This window comes from Hyaena hyaena, unplaced genomic scaffold (genome assembly GCF_003009895.1).
Source record: "Hyaena hyaena isolate Hyena2069 unplaced genomic scaffold, ASM300989v1 scaffold_184, whole genome shotgun sequence".
NCBI classification, from domain to species: Eukaryota; Metazoa; Chordata; class Mammalia; order Carnivora; family Hyaenidae; genus Hyaena; species Hyaena hyaena.
Window position 1 is genome coordinate 1497977 of NW_024080817.1, and position 22122 is coordinate 1520098.

Here is a 22122-nt window from a genome sequence, read left to right on the forward strand (position 1 = left end):
TCACTCCTATCCTTTAAAGATAAGAAGCCATGCGGCCTGAACCAAAGCTAGACTTGGGACCTGCCAGGGACTGAGGCATTCACCACTAGTGGCCCCTCCCCGTGTCTTTCCACTTGACCTGGATGGTGCGTCTTACTTCCAGGTTTTGCCTCTCTCTGCATGTTTGATCTTCTCCTCTCTTGCTACTGAGTGGCTTATTTATTCTATACTTTTGGTGGGATGAAAAGATGTGCTGGCCACAGCATGGCTGCCATGCATCACATGGACCAGCTGCCTTGGGTCAGGTGTGGAGTTGAATCAAACTGGACTACACATGGCCACCCCTGATGTCCTTTCAGAGGAGCTCGGGAGGGGACTTCCCTTAAAAGAGCCGTGGGCATGGCAGGCAGGACCACCCCCGCTACAATGTCTCCTATGGAGTCCAGTTTTTCCATCGGAAATGGTGTCCACAATCTTACACAGTTCTCTGGAGTTAGAACTGGTATAACATACATCAAAAGAATAGTTATCTACTGCAAAAAGAAATATTAAACTATATGATAAAATTAAACAAAACATAAAAAGACTACTAAAATAACATTTATTAAAATTTTTTGAATAGGAAAAAAAAATTTTTTTTGAATAGGTAATATAATCACAATGGTTAAAAATTCAAAAATTATGGAGTAGTGTACAATAACAATTCTCTCTCCCATGCTTGTACCCCATCCGTCCACTACCACCCCCCATCCACAAGAAGTAGCCACAGTTGTTTCTTATCCTTTTTAAAAAAAAATAAATATAGACTCCAAAGAAATTGCAAAATGAGTACAGAGAACTCCCAATATAACCACTGTTTTAAATTTATAGTATAAGCCTTTGTAAAATGTTATGAATATACAAGCACATATACATATGTAGTATTTTCTGCTGTTTTTATTCCAATGGTTCATATCATACGTAATTGCGTATCTTGCTGCTATAGACTGGAGAATGGGATGGTGTGAGGAGGAGGGGCCTTTGGGGGTTACTTAGGTCTCTGTGAGGTCACGAGGGTGGTACCCTTATAAAAAAAAAGACATGAGAGAGAAGGTCTCCCTTTTCTGCCATGTGAGGGCACAGTAAGAAAGCACCCACCTTCAAATCAGGGAAGTACACTCACCAGGAATCAAACGGGCCCCTACCTTGATCTTGGACTTCCCAGCCTCAAGAATGGTGAGAGAGAGAAAAAAAATTCTGTTTAAGCCACCTCGCCTATGGTATTTTTGTTACAGCGATCCAAACCCACATTTGCTAAACAAATGCTAAGACATTTGCTTAAAAACAAAAACAAACAAACAAACCCTACAGTAAGTTACACAGTTAACCAAGCTGTCATTGTAGGGTTTTTTTTAGATCACTTTTCCTGGATTAAAGTTTTTCTCCAATGCAAAATACAATCATTTCCCTGCTCTATCTGTTGTCTTAGGCTTTGTAAAAGAAATAAATATCAAAACCCCAGGGCAGTGTTTCACAAATATGCTGTTTTTAAAATGCAGACTATCAGGACTTTTTCTTGGAAAATTTCTTTTGCTAGACCTGAGTTGATGCCTGGAAATTTCACCTTTTAAAATCAAGCTCCCCAGGGAATTCCTAGCTTCAGGGAAGTTGAAGACCCATTGCTCTCAGAGAAAAGTTACGCAGGAGGAAGATTAAACACCTCCTACCACTGTTGGCAAGATCTAGTGCATTCAAGTGTTTACTCACATTCTGGAACGTGTGGTCTATGCTTATACTGGTTGGGCACGCAAGTTTAAAAAGCAAATGCACCTTGGCATTACCAAAGCCACGACACAAACCCCCGCGCACACGCCGTGATCTTTGCTCCTTTGCAAAGTCCTCAGAGACTCACAGAGTTCACCCTGTCCCTCCCACACCTCTCCCTTCCTTCATTCCTCATTCCTGTCTGTTTGTTTAAATACAGTGTGGGAAGTGTGTGCCCTGTTCAGAGTCCGAGTCAGTCTCATGACCATGTTTTTCCTGACTCCAGTCCTGGTAGCTGTGGTCTGCATTTTGGTCGTGTGGATCTTTAAGAATGCCGATGGAAGCATCGAGAGACGGAAGGGGGAGACTAGAGCCAGGGCCGATGCTCGTCCCTGGGTGGACGAGGACCTAAAAGACAACACTGACCTCCACCAAGGAGAAGAAGGTAAGGACGCTGGCAAGACTACTGAGCTTGCGCCGTTTGCGTTTTTATGCTGAGCGCCAAGTGATAGCAGGGCTTGTGGGGAGGAGGAAACACGTGCAGGTCAGGTTCAGCATCAGCCTCTACTCTGTAAATTAGCGTGTGACAGAGACAGATCATCTCTCTCGGGTGGTCAGCTTGGCACCTGTGGCACCATCCCACCCTTGATTTCTGGGTCAAGAGTCAGTAAAGAGCTATTGAGAGCTGACATTTTCCCTGGTTCCACTCCTGTTCTTTGTGAAGGGGCACATCACAGGCTGGTGGTGGCCTTGGGGAAAGTTCTCACTTTAAAAAAAAAAAGTTTGGGGCGCCTGGGTGGCTTAGTCGGTTAAGCGTCCGACTTTCGCTTAGGCCATGATCTCGCGGTTCGTGGGTTCGAGCCCCACATCGGGCTCTGTGCTGACTGCCAGCTCAGAGCCTGGAGCCTGTTTCGGTCTGTGACTCCCTCTCTCTCTGACCCTCCCCTGCTCACACTGTCTCTCTCTCTCTCTCCTAGAAATAAAATAAAACATTTTAAAAAAAGTTTATTTATTTATTTTGAGAGGAGGGGGATGCAGAGAGAGGGAGACAGAGAATCCCAAGTAGGTTCTACGCTATCAGCACAGAGCCCAATGCAGAGCTCGGTCTCACAAACCATGAGATCATGACCTGAGCTGAAATCAAGAGTCAGATGATTAACTGACTAAGCCACCCAGGTACCCCCCAATGTGGCCAGGTTTTAATTAAGGACTTGGAAATGTAAAAAGTGGCATCGATCTAGGAGCTCACTACCCTTCCTTATGCCAGGCCCTGTGGGTTGGAGACAAGTCACCCTGTGTCCTCAAAGCTGGGTGTTCAATTTAGTGGACAAGGCAAGAAACAGGTAACAATTAGGGAGTAATGAGGGGCCAAAATGATCATCGGGGCGTCAAGGAGGTGTGGGGAGTGTGGGGGTGCAATGGGGAAAGGACGAATCAGGCCTGGCCAATTAATAGGACATGAAGAGCAATGGTTAGGAGCATCTCAGATAAGAGGAGCAGAAAGAGCATGAAAGCAGGGATGGACCCCCTGAGAAAGATGTGGAGGAGATGGGAAGACCTCACTGGTAAAGGCAGTAGGGGAAGACGGTCAAGTGAAATGGGGTGGTGACCACGGGCGCAGCCATGGTTGACCTGAGGATGGAGAGGTGGTAAGGGAGCAGGCAGCGAGAGGTTCTTGGGGAGCCTAGAGTGACGATCAGTGTTTGATGTTCATCTGAGGTGGGTTCATGGGATGGACTTGACCTGGAAGAGGCTCAGTGATCCTCAGCTGGACTAGTGATACCCCTGCCTCAGAAGAGGCACCTGGACATGTGTGTGTGTGTGTGTTCCTGTATGAGCATGTACGTGTGCACATGTTCTGAGTTGCCCGAATCTCAGGATTGGGGGGTGGGGCAGACAGCTGGCCCTCAGTGCTGGGAGCCAGCAATGCTGAATGTGCTGCACAAAATTCAAGCCCAGGCAGCCTCTCAGCAGGGCTGTCTCTCACTCTTTCCCTGAAGGACATCCCACCCGGATTCCAATCCTGCCCAGTTGAGAAGCACTTTTCTTGAACAAGGGGACATCCGTTACGAAGCCATGTGGTGGTTTGCCCTAGTAAGGATGGCCTGGATGGTGGTGGCAGTGGGAACGCAGGGGAAGGAGTGAGTCAGGGCGAAGTTCAAGGAAGAACGACAGGGTTTGGTAATAAATTAAATATGGGGAGAAGGAGAGGGTAAGAGCTAGAGGCTGGCGGAAGCAGGACACTATCATAAATGGGGGCGGGAAGAAGATCTATACTAGAGATGTTGAACATAGGCAAAGACGTGTTGGATTTGAGAAGATGACACATCTAAGCAGAAAGGGAGAGGGGGCCCAGGCGAGGAATCCAGGCTGCAGACACTGATTGGAGAGTCACAGCGCAGGGTGATACTTGGAACTTCTAAAACTGATGAATTCCCTGGTGGGGTATTTGCTGGTGATAAGAATAGAACTGGGGGCACGTGCAGGTAAGAGGGTCTGTGGTGGGAGAAGGGGGTCCCAGAGGAGACCACCTGGGGAAGGAGCTTCAAGATAATGACAACAACAGGCTCTTACAGTACACTGGCTGTGTCCACTTAGCATCGCCTTTTATGTACAGTAAACCACCCAGTCATCATGCCAATACAGCAAGGTAGGCACATTATTATCCCCCTTTTAAAGATAAGGAAACTGAGGCTCAAATCCGCTAAGCCACCTGCCCGAGCAGGTGGTGGTAGAGCCAGGACCCAGGCAGTCTGGCTCTGGAGTCCAGGCACATAGCCAGCTGTTAGGCTGTGTTTCTCATAGGAGAAAAGCCTAGAATAGAGAGCGCAGGAGATGACCAACAGGCTTAAAAATTCCCTGAGAGACCAGAGGTAGTGTGCCTTGAGGAAAGGCCACTCAGTTTGAAGAGTTTGGGGGTACAAGCGGGATTGATAAGGCTGGTGGGGAACCAGGGACCTGGCCCTGGGCCTGAATGTTGGGAACACAGAGCAAAGCTGTATGGCCCTGTCTCACTCTGCTTGCTCATTTTTGCAAAATCCTCTGCCTCTTTCTTCTTTGCTCCTCACGTGGAAGAATAAATTGAACATTTAGTGGCCTCTTCAGCAGCCATGGGCACCTCTGCCCTGAATGTAGAGTTCAGTCTCTCGCTGGAATTTTTGTTGTTCACTTAAATGATACCTGCTGAGGTCTCACAGGTGGTCAGTGAGAAACGACATTTTAACCCAGGTTTCTCGGCCACCTGAGTCCCTGCTCCTAACCCCTGGAGGGGTAGACATGGGCTAGGAGAGGATTCAGTGCTGGTACTGCATGTTCAGACAAGACTGAGTAGGGGTGTAACTGGAGAATAAAAAGGATTCCATTATTGAAGAAAGACGGAGATGCTTTTGATGACAGCAAATGGATACCAGATTCAGACCATGTTGAAAATTGATTACAAGAGACAAAACAATAAAATAAGCATTATAGGCCATTGTAGTGTGAGTTTGGGAAAATGTGGGTACCAATCCAACCTCCTCCAGCTTTGGCTCACAAAGAATTCTGACTCCACAGAATCAGCAAGTGTGTGGGCGGCTTTGAGAATGGGGAGGGGTGTGGGGTGGTGGCCATACAGACTAGACATTTGGCACAGACCTTTGGGGAACAGTCAAACATGTGACTTGTCAATATTTTCAGTTTGCTGTTTAACTGTAGCAGAGGTCTAAGGAAGAGAAATGACAAAGAGGAAACCTCAGACTGTCTCCTAAAAGTGAGCCAAAAATCCTGCACAAACATACTCTAGTCAGGCCCAGATTCTTGGAAGTTCATGGAAATGGAGCAAGGAGGAAAAGATATAGGGAACACTTCTCAATAGGATGTGTTTGTTTTAATGTTGGTGAGGATTTGTCTTCACTTAGCTTTACTGCCCATCCAAAAACTACTGTCCCAGTTGAAACTTGGTCTCAGATTTTCTAGTCACTACTAAGAAAAGCTAGTGTTAGGGGTCCCTGGGTGGCTCAGTTGGTTAAACGCCGGACTTCGGCTCAGGTCATGATCTCACAGCTTGTGAGTTCAAGCCCCACAATGGATTCTGCTGACAACTCAGAGTTTGGATCCTGTTTCAGATTCTGTGTCTCCCTCTCTTTCTGCCCCTCTCCTGCTCTCTCTCTCTCTTTTAAAAATAAACATTAAATTTTTTTTAAAAAAAGAAAGTCTTGTTTTAGCAATTTTATATGGTTCGACTAATATGGTTTCCCCTAATGGGGAAAACTCAGTCATACCAGTGGAAAGCAAGAAAGGTAGTGGAGGACAGAAGCAAGTAAAAACCGTGTGTTAGAGAAGTGAGCTCAGTGGTGAGGGTAGATATGTGTACATAGATGTGCATGTATAAGTATGCATGTGATTTTATAAATTTCACACTCAAATTGATACATCTCTACATGCATATGTACAGGATATATTTGTATGTAGAGAATGGTAATAAACAACTTCAGGGTTTGTGGCCATTAAAAAAATGCTTATGTTAAAATTATCTAGTGTGGGTAACACGTGAGAATTAAAATGTTCCCACAGACTTGGGGAAGGATAGTTTGTTTGTTTTTTTAATGTACCCATGATAATAGGCAGCTGTTGGAACAGGTTTTGAACCTGTTCAATGGATGGATGACAACTCCCCTCAGTAAAAGCTTAGCAAAGCCACCAATCAGTGGCAGCCTCTTGCTCCTGAAAGCCAGTCAGTCAGGGATGGGTTCACTTCCATACCAGCCCGTCTGAGCGCCAACCAATCAACAACAGTTTCAAACAAGTAACACTATTCCTACAGATGATATCAATCCTTTCACATTCCTGGGAATCCACTAGTCCCTGAACTTCAAGCTTCCCAACCAAGTGGTGTGCTAGAGGTAGGCAACGGGATGAGCAAGAAGAAACTGTTAAATGTTCAGGAACATTGTGAGCCATTTTCCCTCATCAGCTTGAAGTCGGGCCGTGATGGGAGTATTTACACAATGAAAATTGGCAAGTGCGATGAATCAGGCCCCCTCACCCCTCTCCTAGGGCTGGTTTACCAGCACACCACTGCCAAAAATACTATACAAGGTCAGTACACTACTGTGTTCACAGAGATTCTCCTTTGATATAGGAAGCAATAAATCTGGCTTTGTCTTTTCATTTCATCATCCTTTGACACATACACCCACTAATACTTTTACATGGCTCATTTTAAAAGCTTAGTTTACTAAGACTCCTGTAAGACTTTAAGGTTTAAGGGCAAAAGACAGGTAAATTCAGATGAGAGATTAGCAAAGGGAAAGGACTTGAATGGAGTCATTGTCTTTCAGATGAATTCTGTGGGAGTATCAAAGGGGGAGGGCAGACAAACATGGGGGCGGGGGCTGCACTGGGATGAGATGATGGGGCTCAGAAGGAAGTTCTGTCAAATTCACTCAGGATAGCTCTGGGGAGGAAAAATTTCTCTCTACCTGTCAAGATTCTTACATCTGGTCTACGAATGAAATTGACATGAGACAGATTAACAGGAGGAAGCAAACAAGTACATGTGCATAGAGTTTCAGTAATCAAACTGAGACCCAAAGAAATGATCAAGGCAGGCAGATTTTACATATTTTAGAGAGAGACAATAAATGTGTGAGGAATCGCCAGGACAAAGAAAACAAATATTTGAGAGCTTCAACATTTGTTGAATTTGGGCTGAGATAGTAGATTTTGGGCTCAGAATTTGGGCTGAGGTAGTAGATTGGTAAAAAGTAACGAGCTTTGCTTCTAAAGCTTTCTTGGCTCTAAAGTTCATGTCTCTGGTGATAAGGATATCTCTCTACTTCCTAGTACAGGAAGAGTGCCTTTCATATGAGAGGTTTATCCCTGCTTTCAGCGGGATAGAGGAGGGTCAGAGTGTCCTTCCTCCACTGGCTATTTCCCAAGTAGCTTCAGTTCAAAATAATCAATATGTCATTGCGGCACATCTCGGGGCAGCCAGCCCTGAGTTCCTAAATAGCATGGCTCTATTCAAGGACCTTCCATCTAAACACCCCCTGGACTCCCCAGGCCCCACACACCTCGGGAGCTGCTAGTAAACATACTTCAGGGAGCTGAGCAACTGACAGGCCCACGTGGAAACAGAGTGATGGCTGAGGCAGCCGGGAAGGAGGTGTTCTCAGGGCAGGTGTGGGGCTCTAACCTTGCTCCATCCTCACCTTCAGAATTTGTCTTCTGCAAGAGCTGCCTCACCTTCAGCCTTATTAATAACGCTTTTCAACGTTCCCCAAAATTCTGAGGAGGGACAAACTGGCCTTCTAGCTTCATAGTTAGAAAAGTTGGTTCATTGGCAAAGATTTTGAAGTAGAACTCCAAAAACACAAAAGAAGTTTGTGTAGAGATGCAGCCAAAAACAAACAAACAAGAAAAACCACCCCACCTCTGTGTTAAGCATTAGAGAATACACACGACCTAGAGCTTCTTGGCTGTTGAATCTAGTTATGGTGCAGTCTGGTGATCTTTGGCATTAGAGCAATGATAAAAAGTGAATTGTCCTTGGTGTTGATAGCAAACCCCAAGTGTGACAGCACAGGTTTAGGTCAAAAAGGAGACCATAATGGCATGCATTTGTTTTGAAATATGTGGGCTTCATGCTCGAATGAACCCTCCACAGCCGCTTGGCCGATCTAACATGCAGGCAGAAAGACTAGAGTTTACACAGGCTGTTCTCTTTCCTCGTGCAGCAAGGAGGTTGGGGGAAGGGAAAAGGTGGTACCATTGCTATTGGCTGACTGCCTGCGGTTCCCGGGGTGCTTTCCCTCCAAGGCTGCCCCCTTCCCCCGGGCAAGATGTAGACCATCTGCCCTGGGACAGGATCCAGGAACAGCAAGCCTTTCAGGGCAACCTAACCTGGCATTGACTTGTCTGCCCTGCTCACTGATAACATCCAGGCAGCCACTGCTTCATTCGGTTACAGCGGGAACACTTACCTTCAACTTTAGAAGCTGTGGAAACTGCAAAGTCATAAACCTGGGCTGCCTTTAGTTTATACAAATGCTGAATGGATATTAAGAGTTGGCAACTTACCTCTCACACGTTAATGAGGCACTTCCATGCATTTACTCACTAACCACTTACTAAGGACAGAAGTTGTCAGACTTCATAACATATGACACGAAAGGTATCATGGGTGTTAAAAGCCTTTATTGACACATTTGATAAGTTCAGGGTTGGTACTGATGACACCTGGGTTTGGTTCAGAATCAATTGCTAGAAAGCGGATAGGTGTTTGCTGCCCCTCCCCCATCATACCCACTTCATTTTAACTGAGCAATTCGTCCTTCTCATTAAATGTGTAAACTGCCCTGGCTACTAAACGGATAAAGAAGTTTCTCAGTGATGAGGAAACACAGTACTTGCTGTTTTGTCATTGTTGTTTTCAGTGTCTTTGAAGTCATTTCTTCTTGCCTTCCCCTCCCGGGTCAGTCTTCAGAGTCCTAAGAGTGAAGTACAGTATATGTATGTGAGTGCAGGAGAAAAATAATCATCAACCTGAACTCCCCCTGAAACATCCCAGACCCTCAGGGCCAGGGGCTGGATTCTCTTGCTCTCTTTTCTTCTGTTCCTGTTGTCATTCTCATCTTTATGTGAAGGTTCCCAAAGTGACACCCTGCCTTCTGGACTCAGACTTTTATTTTCACACTTGACATCTTTGCTTGAAAAACTCACAGGCATCTCTAATGTGACAGACTGATGATTCATGTCCCCCTAATTCCCCCAGATGGCTCATTACTCATTCTCTGTCTCAGTAGATGGTCCCACTGTCTCCTCAGGCTCTAAAGCCCGCCACCTGGGACTCATCTCTAGGCCCTCTCTCCCTCTACTCCTGACCACACACCTGGACAGGTCTTCCCATTTGTATCTCCAAGATTTTCTAAGAATTTGTCATTCCTTTGTTGCCCAACTAGTCCTGGCCAGGATTCTCCTGCCCTGGCTATTCAGTGGTCTCTCGATGGTTCTTCCTCTTTCACTTTTGTCTTCCTCCAATATATGCTTCACTCCGCTTTGTTTGTTCTCACTTATGTCTCTTGGTTTCTCCTTGCTCCATTCGAGATATTTTCTTCTGAGTTATCTTCCAGTTCATTAATTTTTTCCTTTAGGTATGTATATTCTGCTTTAAATCCATCCATTAAGTTCTTAATTCTGTTACTTTATTTTTCAGTTCTAGAAGTTTAAGTTTTCATATTTTCTTTGTCACTTTTTATCTTTTCATGTACCCTATAGGTTTATATAAGTTTGTGTGCTTTCCCCTCTAAGTGTAGTAATCGTAGTTGCTTTATCTTTTGAGTCTGATATAGTTGCTTTATCTTTTGAGTCTGATAATTCCAATATTTGGAGAGGTTGGAAGTCTGATTCTGTTTTTAAATATCAATTCTGTTGTTTCTTGCTCAAAATGTTTTGTTTCTTTTTATGCTTGATTGCATTTGGTGCATCGCTGGTAATTGTACTTAAAATTACTTGTGTATTGACATTTGCTTTTGCGAGGCAATGGAGGTATTTTCAGACAAGACCACCTAATTCCAAGTTAAAGTTTGAGACAGGATGTACCAAATGGCAATAGCCCTTGTGGGCTGATTTACTGATGATTCATGCTTTCTTTAAGGATGTAATCTTGGGGTCCCAGCCTATTAGTCTTCCCATTGTGTGTAGGCCTGGGCTTTGATTCCTGCTCCTTCAGTTCCTGAAAGTATAAAAATAAAAATTTAAATATGTAGAGATTGGCAAGTACTATCAGAAGAAATGTGGCTTCTGTGCTTACCCACCTCTGCAGATTCATGTTTCCCTTCAGTTTTGGCTTGGGAATTTCTTGCTATATTGTCAGCAATTTACTGATTTTTTAAAAGACTTTAAAAGTTTTTATTTCATGGTCGTAGTGGTTTTCAGCTAATTGGAGATTGTTTCAAATAAACTAGTTCACCATTAATAGAAATTTTCATTTCTCATCTTTGTGTAGGTAAAACTTTCTTTTTCTTGATTTATAACCAGTGGAATTTGGATAGTCAAAGTCAGGATCAGAGTTCAGAATTCTGTAGACCAATTCTTTTCATTTTTTATTGACTCTTTTGAGCTGATAATCTTGCAAACATTTTTAAGAACTGTATTTCTTTCTTTCCATTGGCCACCTTATGACTGTAGGAGAGGAGAAATTATTTTCCTTCTATCTTTCTAGCCTCTTGCTTGAGACTCCTCCCCCCATAATAAAAGACAGATTAAGAATAGAAAAAGAAATAGGAGCTTAATAACATGTATACCTCCTGTATACATGGGACAGACCCAGGAAAATTGAGTAAGTCCCTGAAATGGGCCAAGTCACTACTTAAATCCCATTTTCAACTAAAGACAAAAGAAGGATGTTAGGGGAGGGGGATCTAGTTATGGGAGGTTATCAAGAAAATCACAGTGTTTTGGGTGCCTGGGTGGCTTAGTCAGTTGAGCGTCCGACTTTCGCTTAGGTCATGATCTCGCGTTCGTGGGTTCGAGCCCCGCATCGGGCTCTGTGCTGACTGCCAGCTCAGAGCCTGGAGCCTGCTTCGGATTCTGTGTCCCCCCCTCTCTCTGGCCTTCCCCTGCTCACGCTGTCTCTCTCTCTCTCTCCTAGAAATAAATAAAACATTAAAAAAAAATCACAGTGTTTGAAACTAGGGGAAGGTTGTTGTGCAGATTTAAGTCCACCTTCTCCATTGATAAGAATTTCTTATGAGAGTCATCCTTTTCTTCTCAGTACAGAGAAGGCTTGTGGATGGAGATACCCTTTACAAAAGCACATACCCCTTACAAAAAGGTAACTTTTACTCTGGTTTTCAGAACTTCTCATGTGTCTTTTGTTTCTTAAAACTAATCAGCCCCAAATAATTCTTATGCCAAAGAAGCATACTATGGGGTGGCATATTCTGCTCCCTTTTATGACCAAGAAATAGAATTTAATGTGTTGCCTTTTTTGTTCTTATTTGTAGATGCCAACGACTGGCAAGAGTCAGAGGAAGATGTTGAACATATTCCATTCTCCCACACCCGGTATCCTGAGGAGGAAATGGTGAAGAGATCTCAGGAATTTTATGAACTTCTCAATAAAAGACGGTCTGTCAGATTCATAAGTAATGAGCAAATCCCCATGGAAGTCATTGATAATGTCATCAAAACAGCAGGTCTGTAACTGCACATTGTGTCTTTGAGGATGTCAGCTGCAAGTGACAATATTGAAGCATTGCTGAAGTTCAAATACAGTGAATAAAGCTTAGAGTGATAAGTTTATTTATAAAATCTTACCCCAGTGTTGACTGAGTGCCAGAAACATAATAATTTCCACTTTCTACAAACCTTTGACTATTACAAACTTCCTGGGACTAGATGTGATAACAGTTTAAAACTTCTGAAATTATTGAATACTATGATCTTTCATTAAAAATAAAAATTCTGAACATACTATTATGCTCTGTAAGAGAAACACCCCCTTACTTTCTCTTCCTCTTAATATACATGCACTCACACACACACACACACACACACAGACTCACTTACATTTGTGCATTTCTCTTTTTGGAACAAAATTTTTTTTTGGAACTAATTTTTGTAGATTACACACCACAATGCTCTAGCACTGTTTTCTAATAAACTAGCAAAGTTTACCTATATGAATTTGCCATGTAAACCACAGCAAGGCCAACCCATTTTCAACATATATTGATATTTCCACAGAGGAAGATAAAAGAATTACAGAAAAAGGTGGGGAGGAGATGTCAGAGCAAGTCCCCTATTTGAAAGTCTCTGATTGGAGTGTTACTCCTATGTAAATCACATTTAACTTCATTTCCAAAGATTATTACATGGCCATTGTGAATCCATTGATCAAATTAAAAGGAAGCAAGAATAGAGCATTTCATTTCAGTTAAGAATCCAAATGCAACAGCTAGCTGTTTGTCTAACAACTGTAGTCACTAAGTTCCTTCTGTATATCTATCTGTACTCTATGTGTGTACACATATGATGTTCAGATACATTTGGCACAATTGAAAAATTAGAGAACAAAGTATTTTTTATGTGTAGTGACACAAATATTTAGGGAACAAACAACATGGGTACAAAGGGAACCTGACTCACTCTGTTCAGAAATTTGGGCTTTATGTTTACCTCTTGACTTACATTTCACAATCAATCATACCCTCTTGACCATAGCGAGTGGTGGGTGGCAAACAAGAGCCCCATCAAGCAGGCGGTCCTGACCCTCCTGGTGTAGAGTTTATACCAATAAATTACTCACTAAGAAGAATGGAATAGTTGCTTCTGAAATAACCTATTCGGGGGTCGCTGTGGACTCTCTGGGAACAGCGGGCCATCTCTAGGACAGCAGAATGATACCGAGATCAGAATCTGGCCCTGGTTGGAGTCTGAAAGGGAATTCAGGCTCCTTGGGTGCTGAGATACACTACAAAGCTCTCCCAGGATCCAGGGGATGATCCAAGTATGGGCTGAGGCTTCCCATAGCCCATGAGAGCTAGGAGACAGACACTTGCGTACTGAGTGCCCAGGGCCAAGTGTTCTCACGTGTTGCCAGTGGGACCACAAAACCCACAAAGTCTCATTCAGCATTCTGATACAGGTACCAAACAATTTGTAGTTGAGTTGCCTCTTGTAAATGTTGTTTTTTTCTTTTTACTTAAGGTTTATTTATTTTGAGAGAGAGAGAGAGTGAACACTAGCAGGGGAGGGGCAGAGAGAAAGAGAGAGAGAGAACCCCAAGCAGGTTCCATCAGTGCAGAGCTCACCTCCATGCAACCATGCAATTCAGGAACCCCTGAACCTCCAGATCATGACCCCAGGCGAAGTCAAGAGTCAGACACCCAACCGACTGACCTACCCAGGTGCCCCTCTCATGAGTGTTTTAAAAGCCATTTTAGCATTTCAATTTTACCATTTTCAATAAGGCTTCATAACTTTATCCTTTTCCAATAATATCACGGAGCACTTGGGTGGCTCAGTTGGTTAAGCACTTGACTCTTGGTATCGGTGCAGATTCGTGAGTTCAAGCCCCACGTCGGTTCTCTCTCCCTACCCCTGTCTCTGCCCCTCTCCCTGTCATGCTTTCTCTCAAAATAAATCAGCTTAAAAAAAAGAATATTAAAAAAAAAACACAAAATTTTGGAGAATTTGGGCTGTCAGAATTTCCTTTCTGGATACCCTTAGTGGTCGTGGTACAGTTACATAGGAATGTTTTCCCCCGCATAATTAGAGAAGCAATAATAAATTCCCAGTTGACCTCAGTTAGTTGGTTTGTGGCCCCTAAAGTGATGCAGAATGAAACATAGAGGACAGCCACATGCCAGAGTCTGTGGCCAAGCACTTCATTCACCAGGGGATTGAACTTCATTTTCAGCAAGTGTGAGTTATTACATTTATTCTTAATGAATATTCTCACACTTTCCTGTGTTTGCACGGCTGATTTTAATTTTATGGATGATAGGAACAGCCCCAAGTGGGGCCCACACTGAGCCCTGGACCTTTGTGGTTGTGAAGGACCTGGACGTGAAACACAAGATTCGGGAGATCATTGAGGAAGAGGAGGAAATAAACTACTTGAAAAGGATGGGACACCAATGGGTTACAGACCTGAAGAAACTGAGGTACGAAAGTTGATGGAATGATTAAACTCTCTGTGCCTTACTTTCCTCATCTGGAAAATGAGGCTGCCTGGGATTTACTTCATTATGAAAATTAAATGTGTAAGCATGTTTGTAAGCACGTAGAATGGTGACAGGTAGTAAGCACCATGCGCATCATTGGTAAGTAAATAGGCTTCGACTCACGTAGTGGTAAATATACCTTTGAGGACCTCACTTTTCTTCCATCTGGAATGTAAGACTGTGAAAGAAATATTTCTCAGGACCTTGACTGAAGTAAATTACATTTGCTAAAGTGATAACATCTTCCAAGTAATCTTAGCGCATGGTTAGTAAGAGTAAAGATTTAGTACAAGTATAATATCTATCAGGCATCGGTAACTGTGTGGGCTTCCTTATCTCTAGGAAAGAAGTGTGGTGGAACTGATTGTGACTAGATTTAAGGCAGAGCCTCCGTGCGCTAGGGGAGGCCCTGTAAGTGTTCATTTTCTCTTGTAGCTGCCACGACCAGTGACTTGTGGAGTCCTTGTTTGCCCGTTGAGAGGCAGTCAGCCTTCATAATGTCTCAGATGCGTTCCATAACTCCTCTGTCACTTTTGTCATTACAGCAGTCACTTTCCATTGTTTAGACTCAGCTTTGTCACTCAGAGAGTCCTCTTTATGAACACTGCCTTCCGCACAAGGGCCACTTCCTTTCCCCTCCAGTGTGCTCTGAGGCCGAGTGTGAGAAGGGACAGTGGGCAGAGTGGCTCTTCCTTCCAAGAAGGGAAGCTTGCTCTAGGCTTTGGCATTTAGAATGCGAGGGCGCTCACGCCGCTGGCTCCCAGCTGTGGGCCTTCAGTGGCCAGTCCTGGGGTGTTATCCAACACTCCAGAGTGACACAAGCTTGTGATATAAGAAAAGCAAGAAAAGGTGATGAGATGGCATCCCTGGAGGCAAAGGGGGGACCTGTCATCCAGTAGTCAGGGCTGGGTGATCGAAGAGGGTCTCCTGGCTCTGCTCCCACTTTACTTATTTGGCCCCAGAGGTCATTTTGTAACTGGAAGACATTTAAACCCTATTAAACTGATGCCTTTTGGAATTGTAACTTGTTACCGTGCTCTGGAACCAGTGCAGAATATTAATAATACATACAAAAATCATATTGCATATTTATGGGAAAAATGTGATGGGTCAAAGTTAAGTTGAGTTCCTACCCTTAGAGAGATGCCCTGCTCTGTGCATGCACAGCGTCTGCAAGATGCTGCTAGCCCCTGACCTTTTCCCCAGTGAAGGCAGATTAGTCGCTTTCTCGTCTCTGTGCTCAGAGCACCTAATCTATAACTTCTGTGCATCTAAAAATGGCCATTTTATCACATAGCGTTTTACTTATTGGCTTACTATTCTTCTCATTTCATAGGCCATATTTTAGAAACCTTATAGACTTTCTTTGCAGGCAATATATACACACACATATATACATAAAACTCTAGGGGTCCAGGTTTCAAAATGTCTCACAGCATCTAGCATAGTGCTGTTGCATAGTAGGTAATTGAATAAAAGTTAAATTGAATCGCAAATGAACATATGTCCTGACATCCTGTTTGAGTGAACTCTGAAGCCCGTAGCTGACATTAAGGACTCAATATACAATCTGGGTCCAACCTGCCTGTCAAACCTTATGTTTTTCTGTTTGCTGGTGTCAGCCCTCCACCCCAGGCAGAAGGTGCTTGTTGTCCTTCTATCAATAAGTCTTGTTGCTGTGTTTTTATTAGTTGCAATGTGATGTCACAATAAATTCTTGTAAAGCTGAACACGTCAGAAATATTAGATACCAAGGTACCTCTAGACAAAACCAAATAAGTACAAAAATCATTAAAACTTACTAATCTGCCTTTGAACCAAGGCAAACTGCTTCATCTTCATCTTGCATTAAAATTTTTTGAATTATTCACTGTAAAATAATATTAGTAGTTATGATAAGACTAACACACACATAGTTTGACTGTATATATGTGGTTGATATCTCCCTCACAATAGCTGAATGAGGTGAGTGTGTAATAGTGCCTTGTTACAGGGGCTCCTGGGTGGCCCAGCGGTTTAAGCGTCACGATCTTGCAGTTTGTGAGTTCGAGTCCCACATCAGGCTCTGTGCTGACAGCTCAGAGCCTGGAGCCTCCTTCAGATTCTGTGTCTCCCTCTCTCTCTGCCCCTCCCTCACTCACGCTCTGTCTCTCTCTCAAAAATAAATAAATATTTTTAAAATGAAAAAAAAAATAGTGTCTTTTACATAAGAGGGAACTGAGCCATGGGAAGTCAAGTAGGTTACCCAACATGACAAAACCCATCAACTCCAGAATTTATCTTCTTCCTGAAATACAAACATTCTTCCTCTTTGTAAGGAGAAAAAAAATAATAATAGCCCAAAGTGACTAAACTGGTTCAAGCATGACAAGGTAGCTTTGAAAACATGACCTGTAGAAATTAATAGCATAAGAGGAACCGTAGACAGCTGCCCAAGTGAGATTAGTATGTTTGAAAACAGTGAAGCACAACTAGGCTTAAAATGAAATCATCTCTTGTTATTTAATGACATAATGTACCCTAAGAAAAATTCTAATGTATGTCATTGCACGAGTAGCACTTTGAGTATCTGTGCTAGAAGAAAGCTTTTGCCAAATATATGGATTAAGGGAATGGAATATAGAAAGATATGCTCCTTAGCTGGAAAGCAAAAATTTTAATTTCATATTTATATCTCACACGAATTATCTCCCACTCTCACAAAGTTCCCTTCCTTTTCTCCACAACTGGGCTGACAGCATTACCGCCTTTACACCTGTAATTTTGGTTAAACTTGACTATCATCTTTTTTCTTCTCCTTTGCTCCTGTACCAGACCTGTCAGCTCCAGCTTCTATACCTTCCCAAATTCTCTTGGCCCATTGCCATTGTCTCCTGTCTGGTCCCCCTTGACCTTGCGCCTTGGCCACCCCAATCTGTCTCTTTCTAAAAAAACAGATCTGATCACGTGATGCTTCTGCTCAGAAGCTCATGGTCCCGTCTCATTACCCACCAAACGAAGTCCAGGACTCTGCAAAATCTGTATGTAACCTGCCAGACCACCCGTGCTCCACCGTGCAGCCCCTCCTCCAGCCTATCAGGCTTCTGGAAACTTCTTGACCTGCCAAGCAGCCTCTGTCCTGATCTGCATTTACTCATTGCCTCACTAAGATGTCCTTCCCAGTGACTCCTCTCCATCCAGTCTTCAGCACTCCATCTCAAGGGAAATTTTGGAAATGTTCTCCTAACATTCATATCCAAAATTATCAACCTTCATTTGGAGGGCTCCTAATGCAATCAACTTATATTTCTTTGATATCACTTACCAGGTTTTAGTTTGCTAAATTTTACATGTTGCCCTCTGGGTTATAGGACCCTCATTTGTGTCTTTCTGCATTTCATGTCCCCTGCCACGCTAGGCCCTCATTATCACGTGTTTATTGAATTGAATAACCTTGGACAGAAAAATATGAATAAGACACAAGTAAACAAACAAAAATTCTTTTTTCAATGTAAATGTAAATAAGGTGTAAATAAGGTAAGGTTGTAGAATGAAAACAAAGGACAAAAATCAGTAAGAGCAAAGAGTCTCTGGAATATCTTTTTTTTTCCCCCCTCCAGGACCAACTGGATTAAGGAGTATTTGGACACAGCGCCCGTTTTGATTCTGATTTTCAAACAAGTACATGGTCTCGCAGCAAGTGGCAAAAGGAAGGTCCACTACTACAATGAGATCAGTGTTTCCATTGCCTGCGGCATCCTGCTGGCTGCTCTTCAGGTGTGTTACCCGCCCATCCCGCCCTGAAGAGAGGAGTGACACTTGAAAGCCAAACAGCGGCCTTATTCACAAATTTCAGCCGAGTTTCGAGTTGAGAGACATTTGGAAGTTGTTTATCTAACGTTGAATTCCTAGGAAAGGTAGCTTGACGTGAGAAACGACCCTGGTAAGTATCCTGGTGCCGCACACCGGGATCCTTCTGGAAAAGGACTTAGAATGTCACTTGAGGCTCAGAAAAAAAGGGTCATTGTGTTTGCCTTCATCTATAACGACACGAAGCTTCAAGAGTTTCGGCAGACACTCTGTGCTCACTGTGGTCTGAGCCAACGGAATGGCTGAAAAGCTAGAAAGAGAACTCTCTCATAGAACTCCTTTCCTGTAAAGTTGAGCTTCCTTTGCATGGTCCTGGAAAGATGTCCATGTGCTTTAAAAAAGTCCATCTGTGAGGTAGCTAGAGCAATGCTAAGCATGCAATAGAGCAGGATTGAGGCACACGTTTTACATGATTCAGTTCACTCACTCAACTTCTGCGTGGCAGGTCCCAGCCGGTGGGGAGGCAGGGGGTAGGGGGTGGGGGGGCGCCAGGGATCGCTGTGTGTGCATTCTGGTGGGGACTGGGATCCTGGGGTAGAGAGAGACAGCAAGCACATAAAATAAATGAAGCAAACAAGATGATAAGTGTGAATGGTCATACTTGCATGAGCCAATCAATTCCAAAAAACTACAGTCAGTTCCAAAAAACTAAATGCTTCTTCACTAACTCAGCAAAATTGGGTGAGAACCCATTGCAAAATACAATCATTATTACACAAAAGAGAAATGTGCTTTTAGATTCCTTGAAAAGTTTGCTTAGGGGAAGTGGCATCTTACTTCCTTTTTAATTCTGTGAGCACATAAATAAAAGAAGTGATGGGCAACTATGGGCCACACCATTCATCTGTGGTTAGGAGCAAATAGTTGACAAAAAGATTTTTGAGCTCTGAGTCAGCGGCCTCGCCACGTTAGTGTTGAGTTTGCTGCCCTCTAGCGTCACCTCAGGCATAATTCTAAGGTTGGATTTGTGAGGGAGGAAAGAGGAATCTTCCTGAAGCTCCCCATCTACACAGATGGCATAGTGACCAGACCAAACAGCCTGTCCTGTAGGACTCTCAAAGGCAGTTCTAGAACTTCTGTCTGGCTCAGGCTTAGCGGTGACCCTCTGACTGGGAAATCAGAGGGGATAGAGATGGATTGGGAAGTACCTTCAAGCTGCATGTGATTTTTATTAGGTGTTTATTATCTGAAGGGGTTTGTAGAGAGGTCAATGGAGTAATTCTTCTACTTCCAACGGATCCCTAGGCAACTGGGCCTCTGTCATTGGACGTAGGTATTCTCAGCTGGGAATGATGTTCTGCCTGCATTGCTCGTTATAAAGGCATAGGAACTCCCTGTCGTCTGGGCCATTCCTTGGGTGTATTTGAACCCCCCAAATTTCCTTCCAAGAAATAACCATTCCTATTTCTTAACCATCAGTGACAAATAAGACGAGTATTTTTCTTCTTCAAGAAGCTTCTCACTGTTTGGTTCAAGGAATGTGGACACTGGGGAGGTTGAGGAAAACAGGTGAGGTTTAAAGTACACTTGCTCGAGTTGGCGGACTCTTGGCTGGGCAGCTTCGGGGAAACGATGGGACAAGCAGAGTGTCCCCAGGTGACAAGCAAAGCCGTGCCTTCGCTCACTGACTTGACAACGTATTGTCTCCCTGTCTGTTGTAGAACGCAGGACTGGTGACTGTCACTACCACCCCGCTCAACTGTGGTCCCCGTCTGAGGGTGCTCCTGGGCCGCCCCACGAATGAAAAGCTGCTGATGCTGCTCCCCGTGGGGTACCCCAGCAAGGAAGCCACGGTGCCCGACCTAACTCGGAAACCTCTGGATCAGATCATGGTGACCGTGTAGGCAGGAGCCCGTCTGGGATGCTGGCAGACGATGACTTGGTCCTCTCTTGTTCCTCTTGGCTCCGCAGGCTGCTCTTTCCATGGGTGTTAGGTCTTCCTGGCCCTTCGCTCCACTCAAGAAACCTTTCCACAGGAGTCTGAGGAGCTCCTGTGTGATTAGGGGAACATATATAGTAAGAGAACAATGGGCACTTCTCTCCTATTTCCCGTCCGCTTTGGACATACATAAAAATTTTACTAAGAACAATTTTAAAATTTAGAAATTTTAAGATTTTTAAATTGTTCCAGAAAAAACCCTGATTTTTTTTCTCTTACACTTTAAAAGCTCGTATACAGAAAAGATTCATCATAAAGTTTGATGTAGCCCCAAGAACTCAGCTACATGATCATTCTTGAATTTACATTTAGACTAACCAAATAGCCTCTGCCGTCAGATTTCTGGTGGCTCTTAGGCCATGGATGTGCTTTTGAGATAAACTCTCTTACTGACCTGCATGGATACCCTGCCTGCCATTAATAAGTAACTAGCAAACTAATGAAAGTGTCACAGTCTGAGAACAGACAGTGCATGCTGAGCGGGTCATTGGCAACCGGGTGACCATGTAAAGGGTCAGTTGTATCATCCGGTGGTGCATTGGAGCTGGCTCACACCAGCCTGTGGAAGCAGATTGTTAAATATTCAGCAATTTGGTGAGCCAGTTACTAAACTATCTGCTGCTTGAAATCACCGATTGTGGGAGTATTTGCAACACCGCGATTGGCTGTTCTTGAAGAGAACTCTTTTCACGCCCAACACTAAACCGTGTCTCTCTTATTTTCTACTCCAGTCCACAGAAGATGCATCCCTTTTGTCCAGATGGAACTCAAGAGGTTTGGGACTGATGGGGTGCGAGGTGTTAGCTGGGGTCGCCAGACGCTATCTGTCACTGCTCACTCTGGCTCCCCTTACCAGGACACCGCACACACAGGCACACTCGTAGCTCAGACCAGCGTTCGTCAAGCAACTGCACACAGCTCTTTCTCCTTTCTACTACCCTCTTCCTCTTCTTTATACTCAGCTTCCTCAAGAAAAATCTCTTCTGCCTCTTTTCATTCCACTTGTGAGTCACACAATTTAGTAAAAGCCCTTAGTATTTTTTTATGAGTCAAAGCTGGTGGCAAATCTGTATCAGAGAAAAAAGGACTTTTTTTTTTTCCTTTAAAATATCATTAGATGGGGCGTCTGGGTGGCTCAGTTGGTTAACTGTCTGACTTCGGCAAAGGTCATGATCTCACAGTCTGTGGGTTCGAGTCCCACATCGGGCTCTGTGCTGATAGATCAGAGCCTGGAGCCTGCTTCGATTCTGTGTCTCCCTCTCTCTCTGCCCCTCCTCTGCTCACTCTCTGTCTCTCTCTGTCTCAAAATAAAATAAAGACATAAAAAAATAAAATAAAATAAAATAAAATAAAATAAAATAAAATAAAATAAAATATCATTAGATATTACAAGAACCTATGCCCTCAACCTCCCAAGTCCTTTGAAGGATCTAGCAGTCTCCTTTATAAAGAATCTACAAAATCTTTCATCTGTATTTTCATTTTTCTCTAAACATGCTTTACCTCAAGGCTACACATTTTAATAAATGAAAACTTTCTTACAGCTTGTTTCTATTATTTTAAATTAGTGTTGTGACAGGTGTTTGTCCTGTACTCTTTATTGTAAGTGAGCATTGTTTTAACTAATTATGGCCTCACTAGTCTTATGTGGGCTGGGAGCCTATGGGAACCTAACCACTGTATTTCAGATTGTCTTAAATAGGAAAAAGATACTCTGAATTCCAAGTTTCAGAATAATAAACACACTGTGGTGTTTCAATGCAAAGAAATTGGGGTCGCCTAGGTGGCTCAGTCAGTTAAGCAGCTGACTTCAGCTCAGCTCATGATCTCACTGTTTGTGAGTTCAAGCCCCGCATCGGGCTCTGTGCTGACAGCTCAGAGCCTCGAGCCTGCTTCTGATTC

The 22122-nt window shown here is 43.6% G+C and overlaps 1 protein-coding gene across 1 annotated transcript; it reads left to right on the top strand.

Moving 5' to 3' along the window:
• Nucleotides 1-1989: 1989 nt before the first annotated feature.
• On the top strand, nt 1990-20326 carry IYD (iodotyrosine deiodinase). The gene is made up of 5 exons (XM_039240956.1): nt 1990-2167; nt 11709-11900; nt 14213-14372; nt 18032-18188; nt 19943-20326. Exons 1-5 carry the CDS (start codon nt 1990-1992, stop codon nt 20123-20125), a joined length of 870 nt encoding a protein of 289 aa, XP_039096887.1. The 3' UTR covers nt 20126-20326.
• The last annotated feature ends 1796 nt before the right edge of the window (nt 20327-22122 follow it).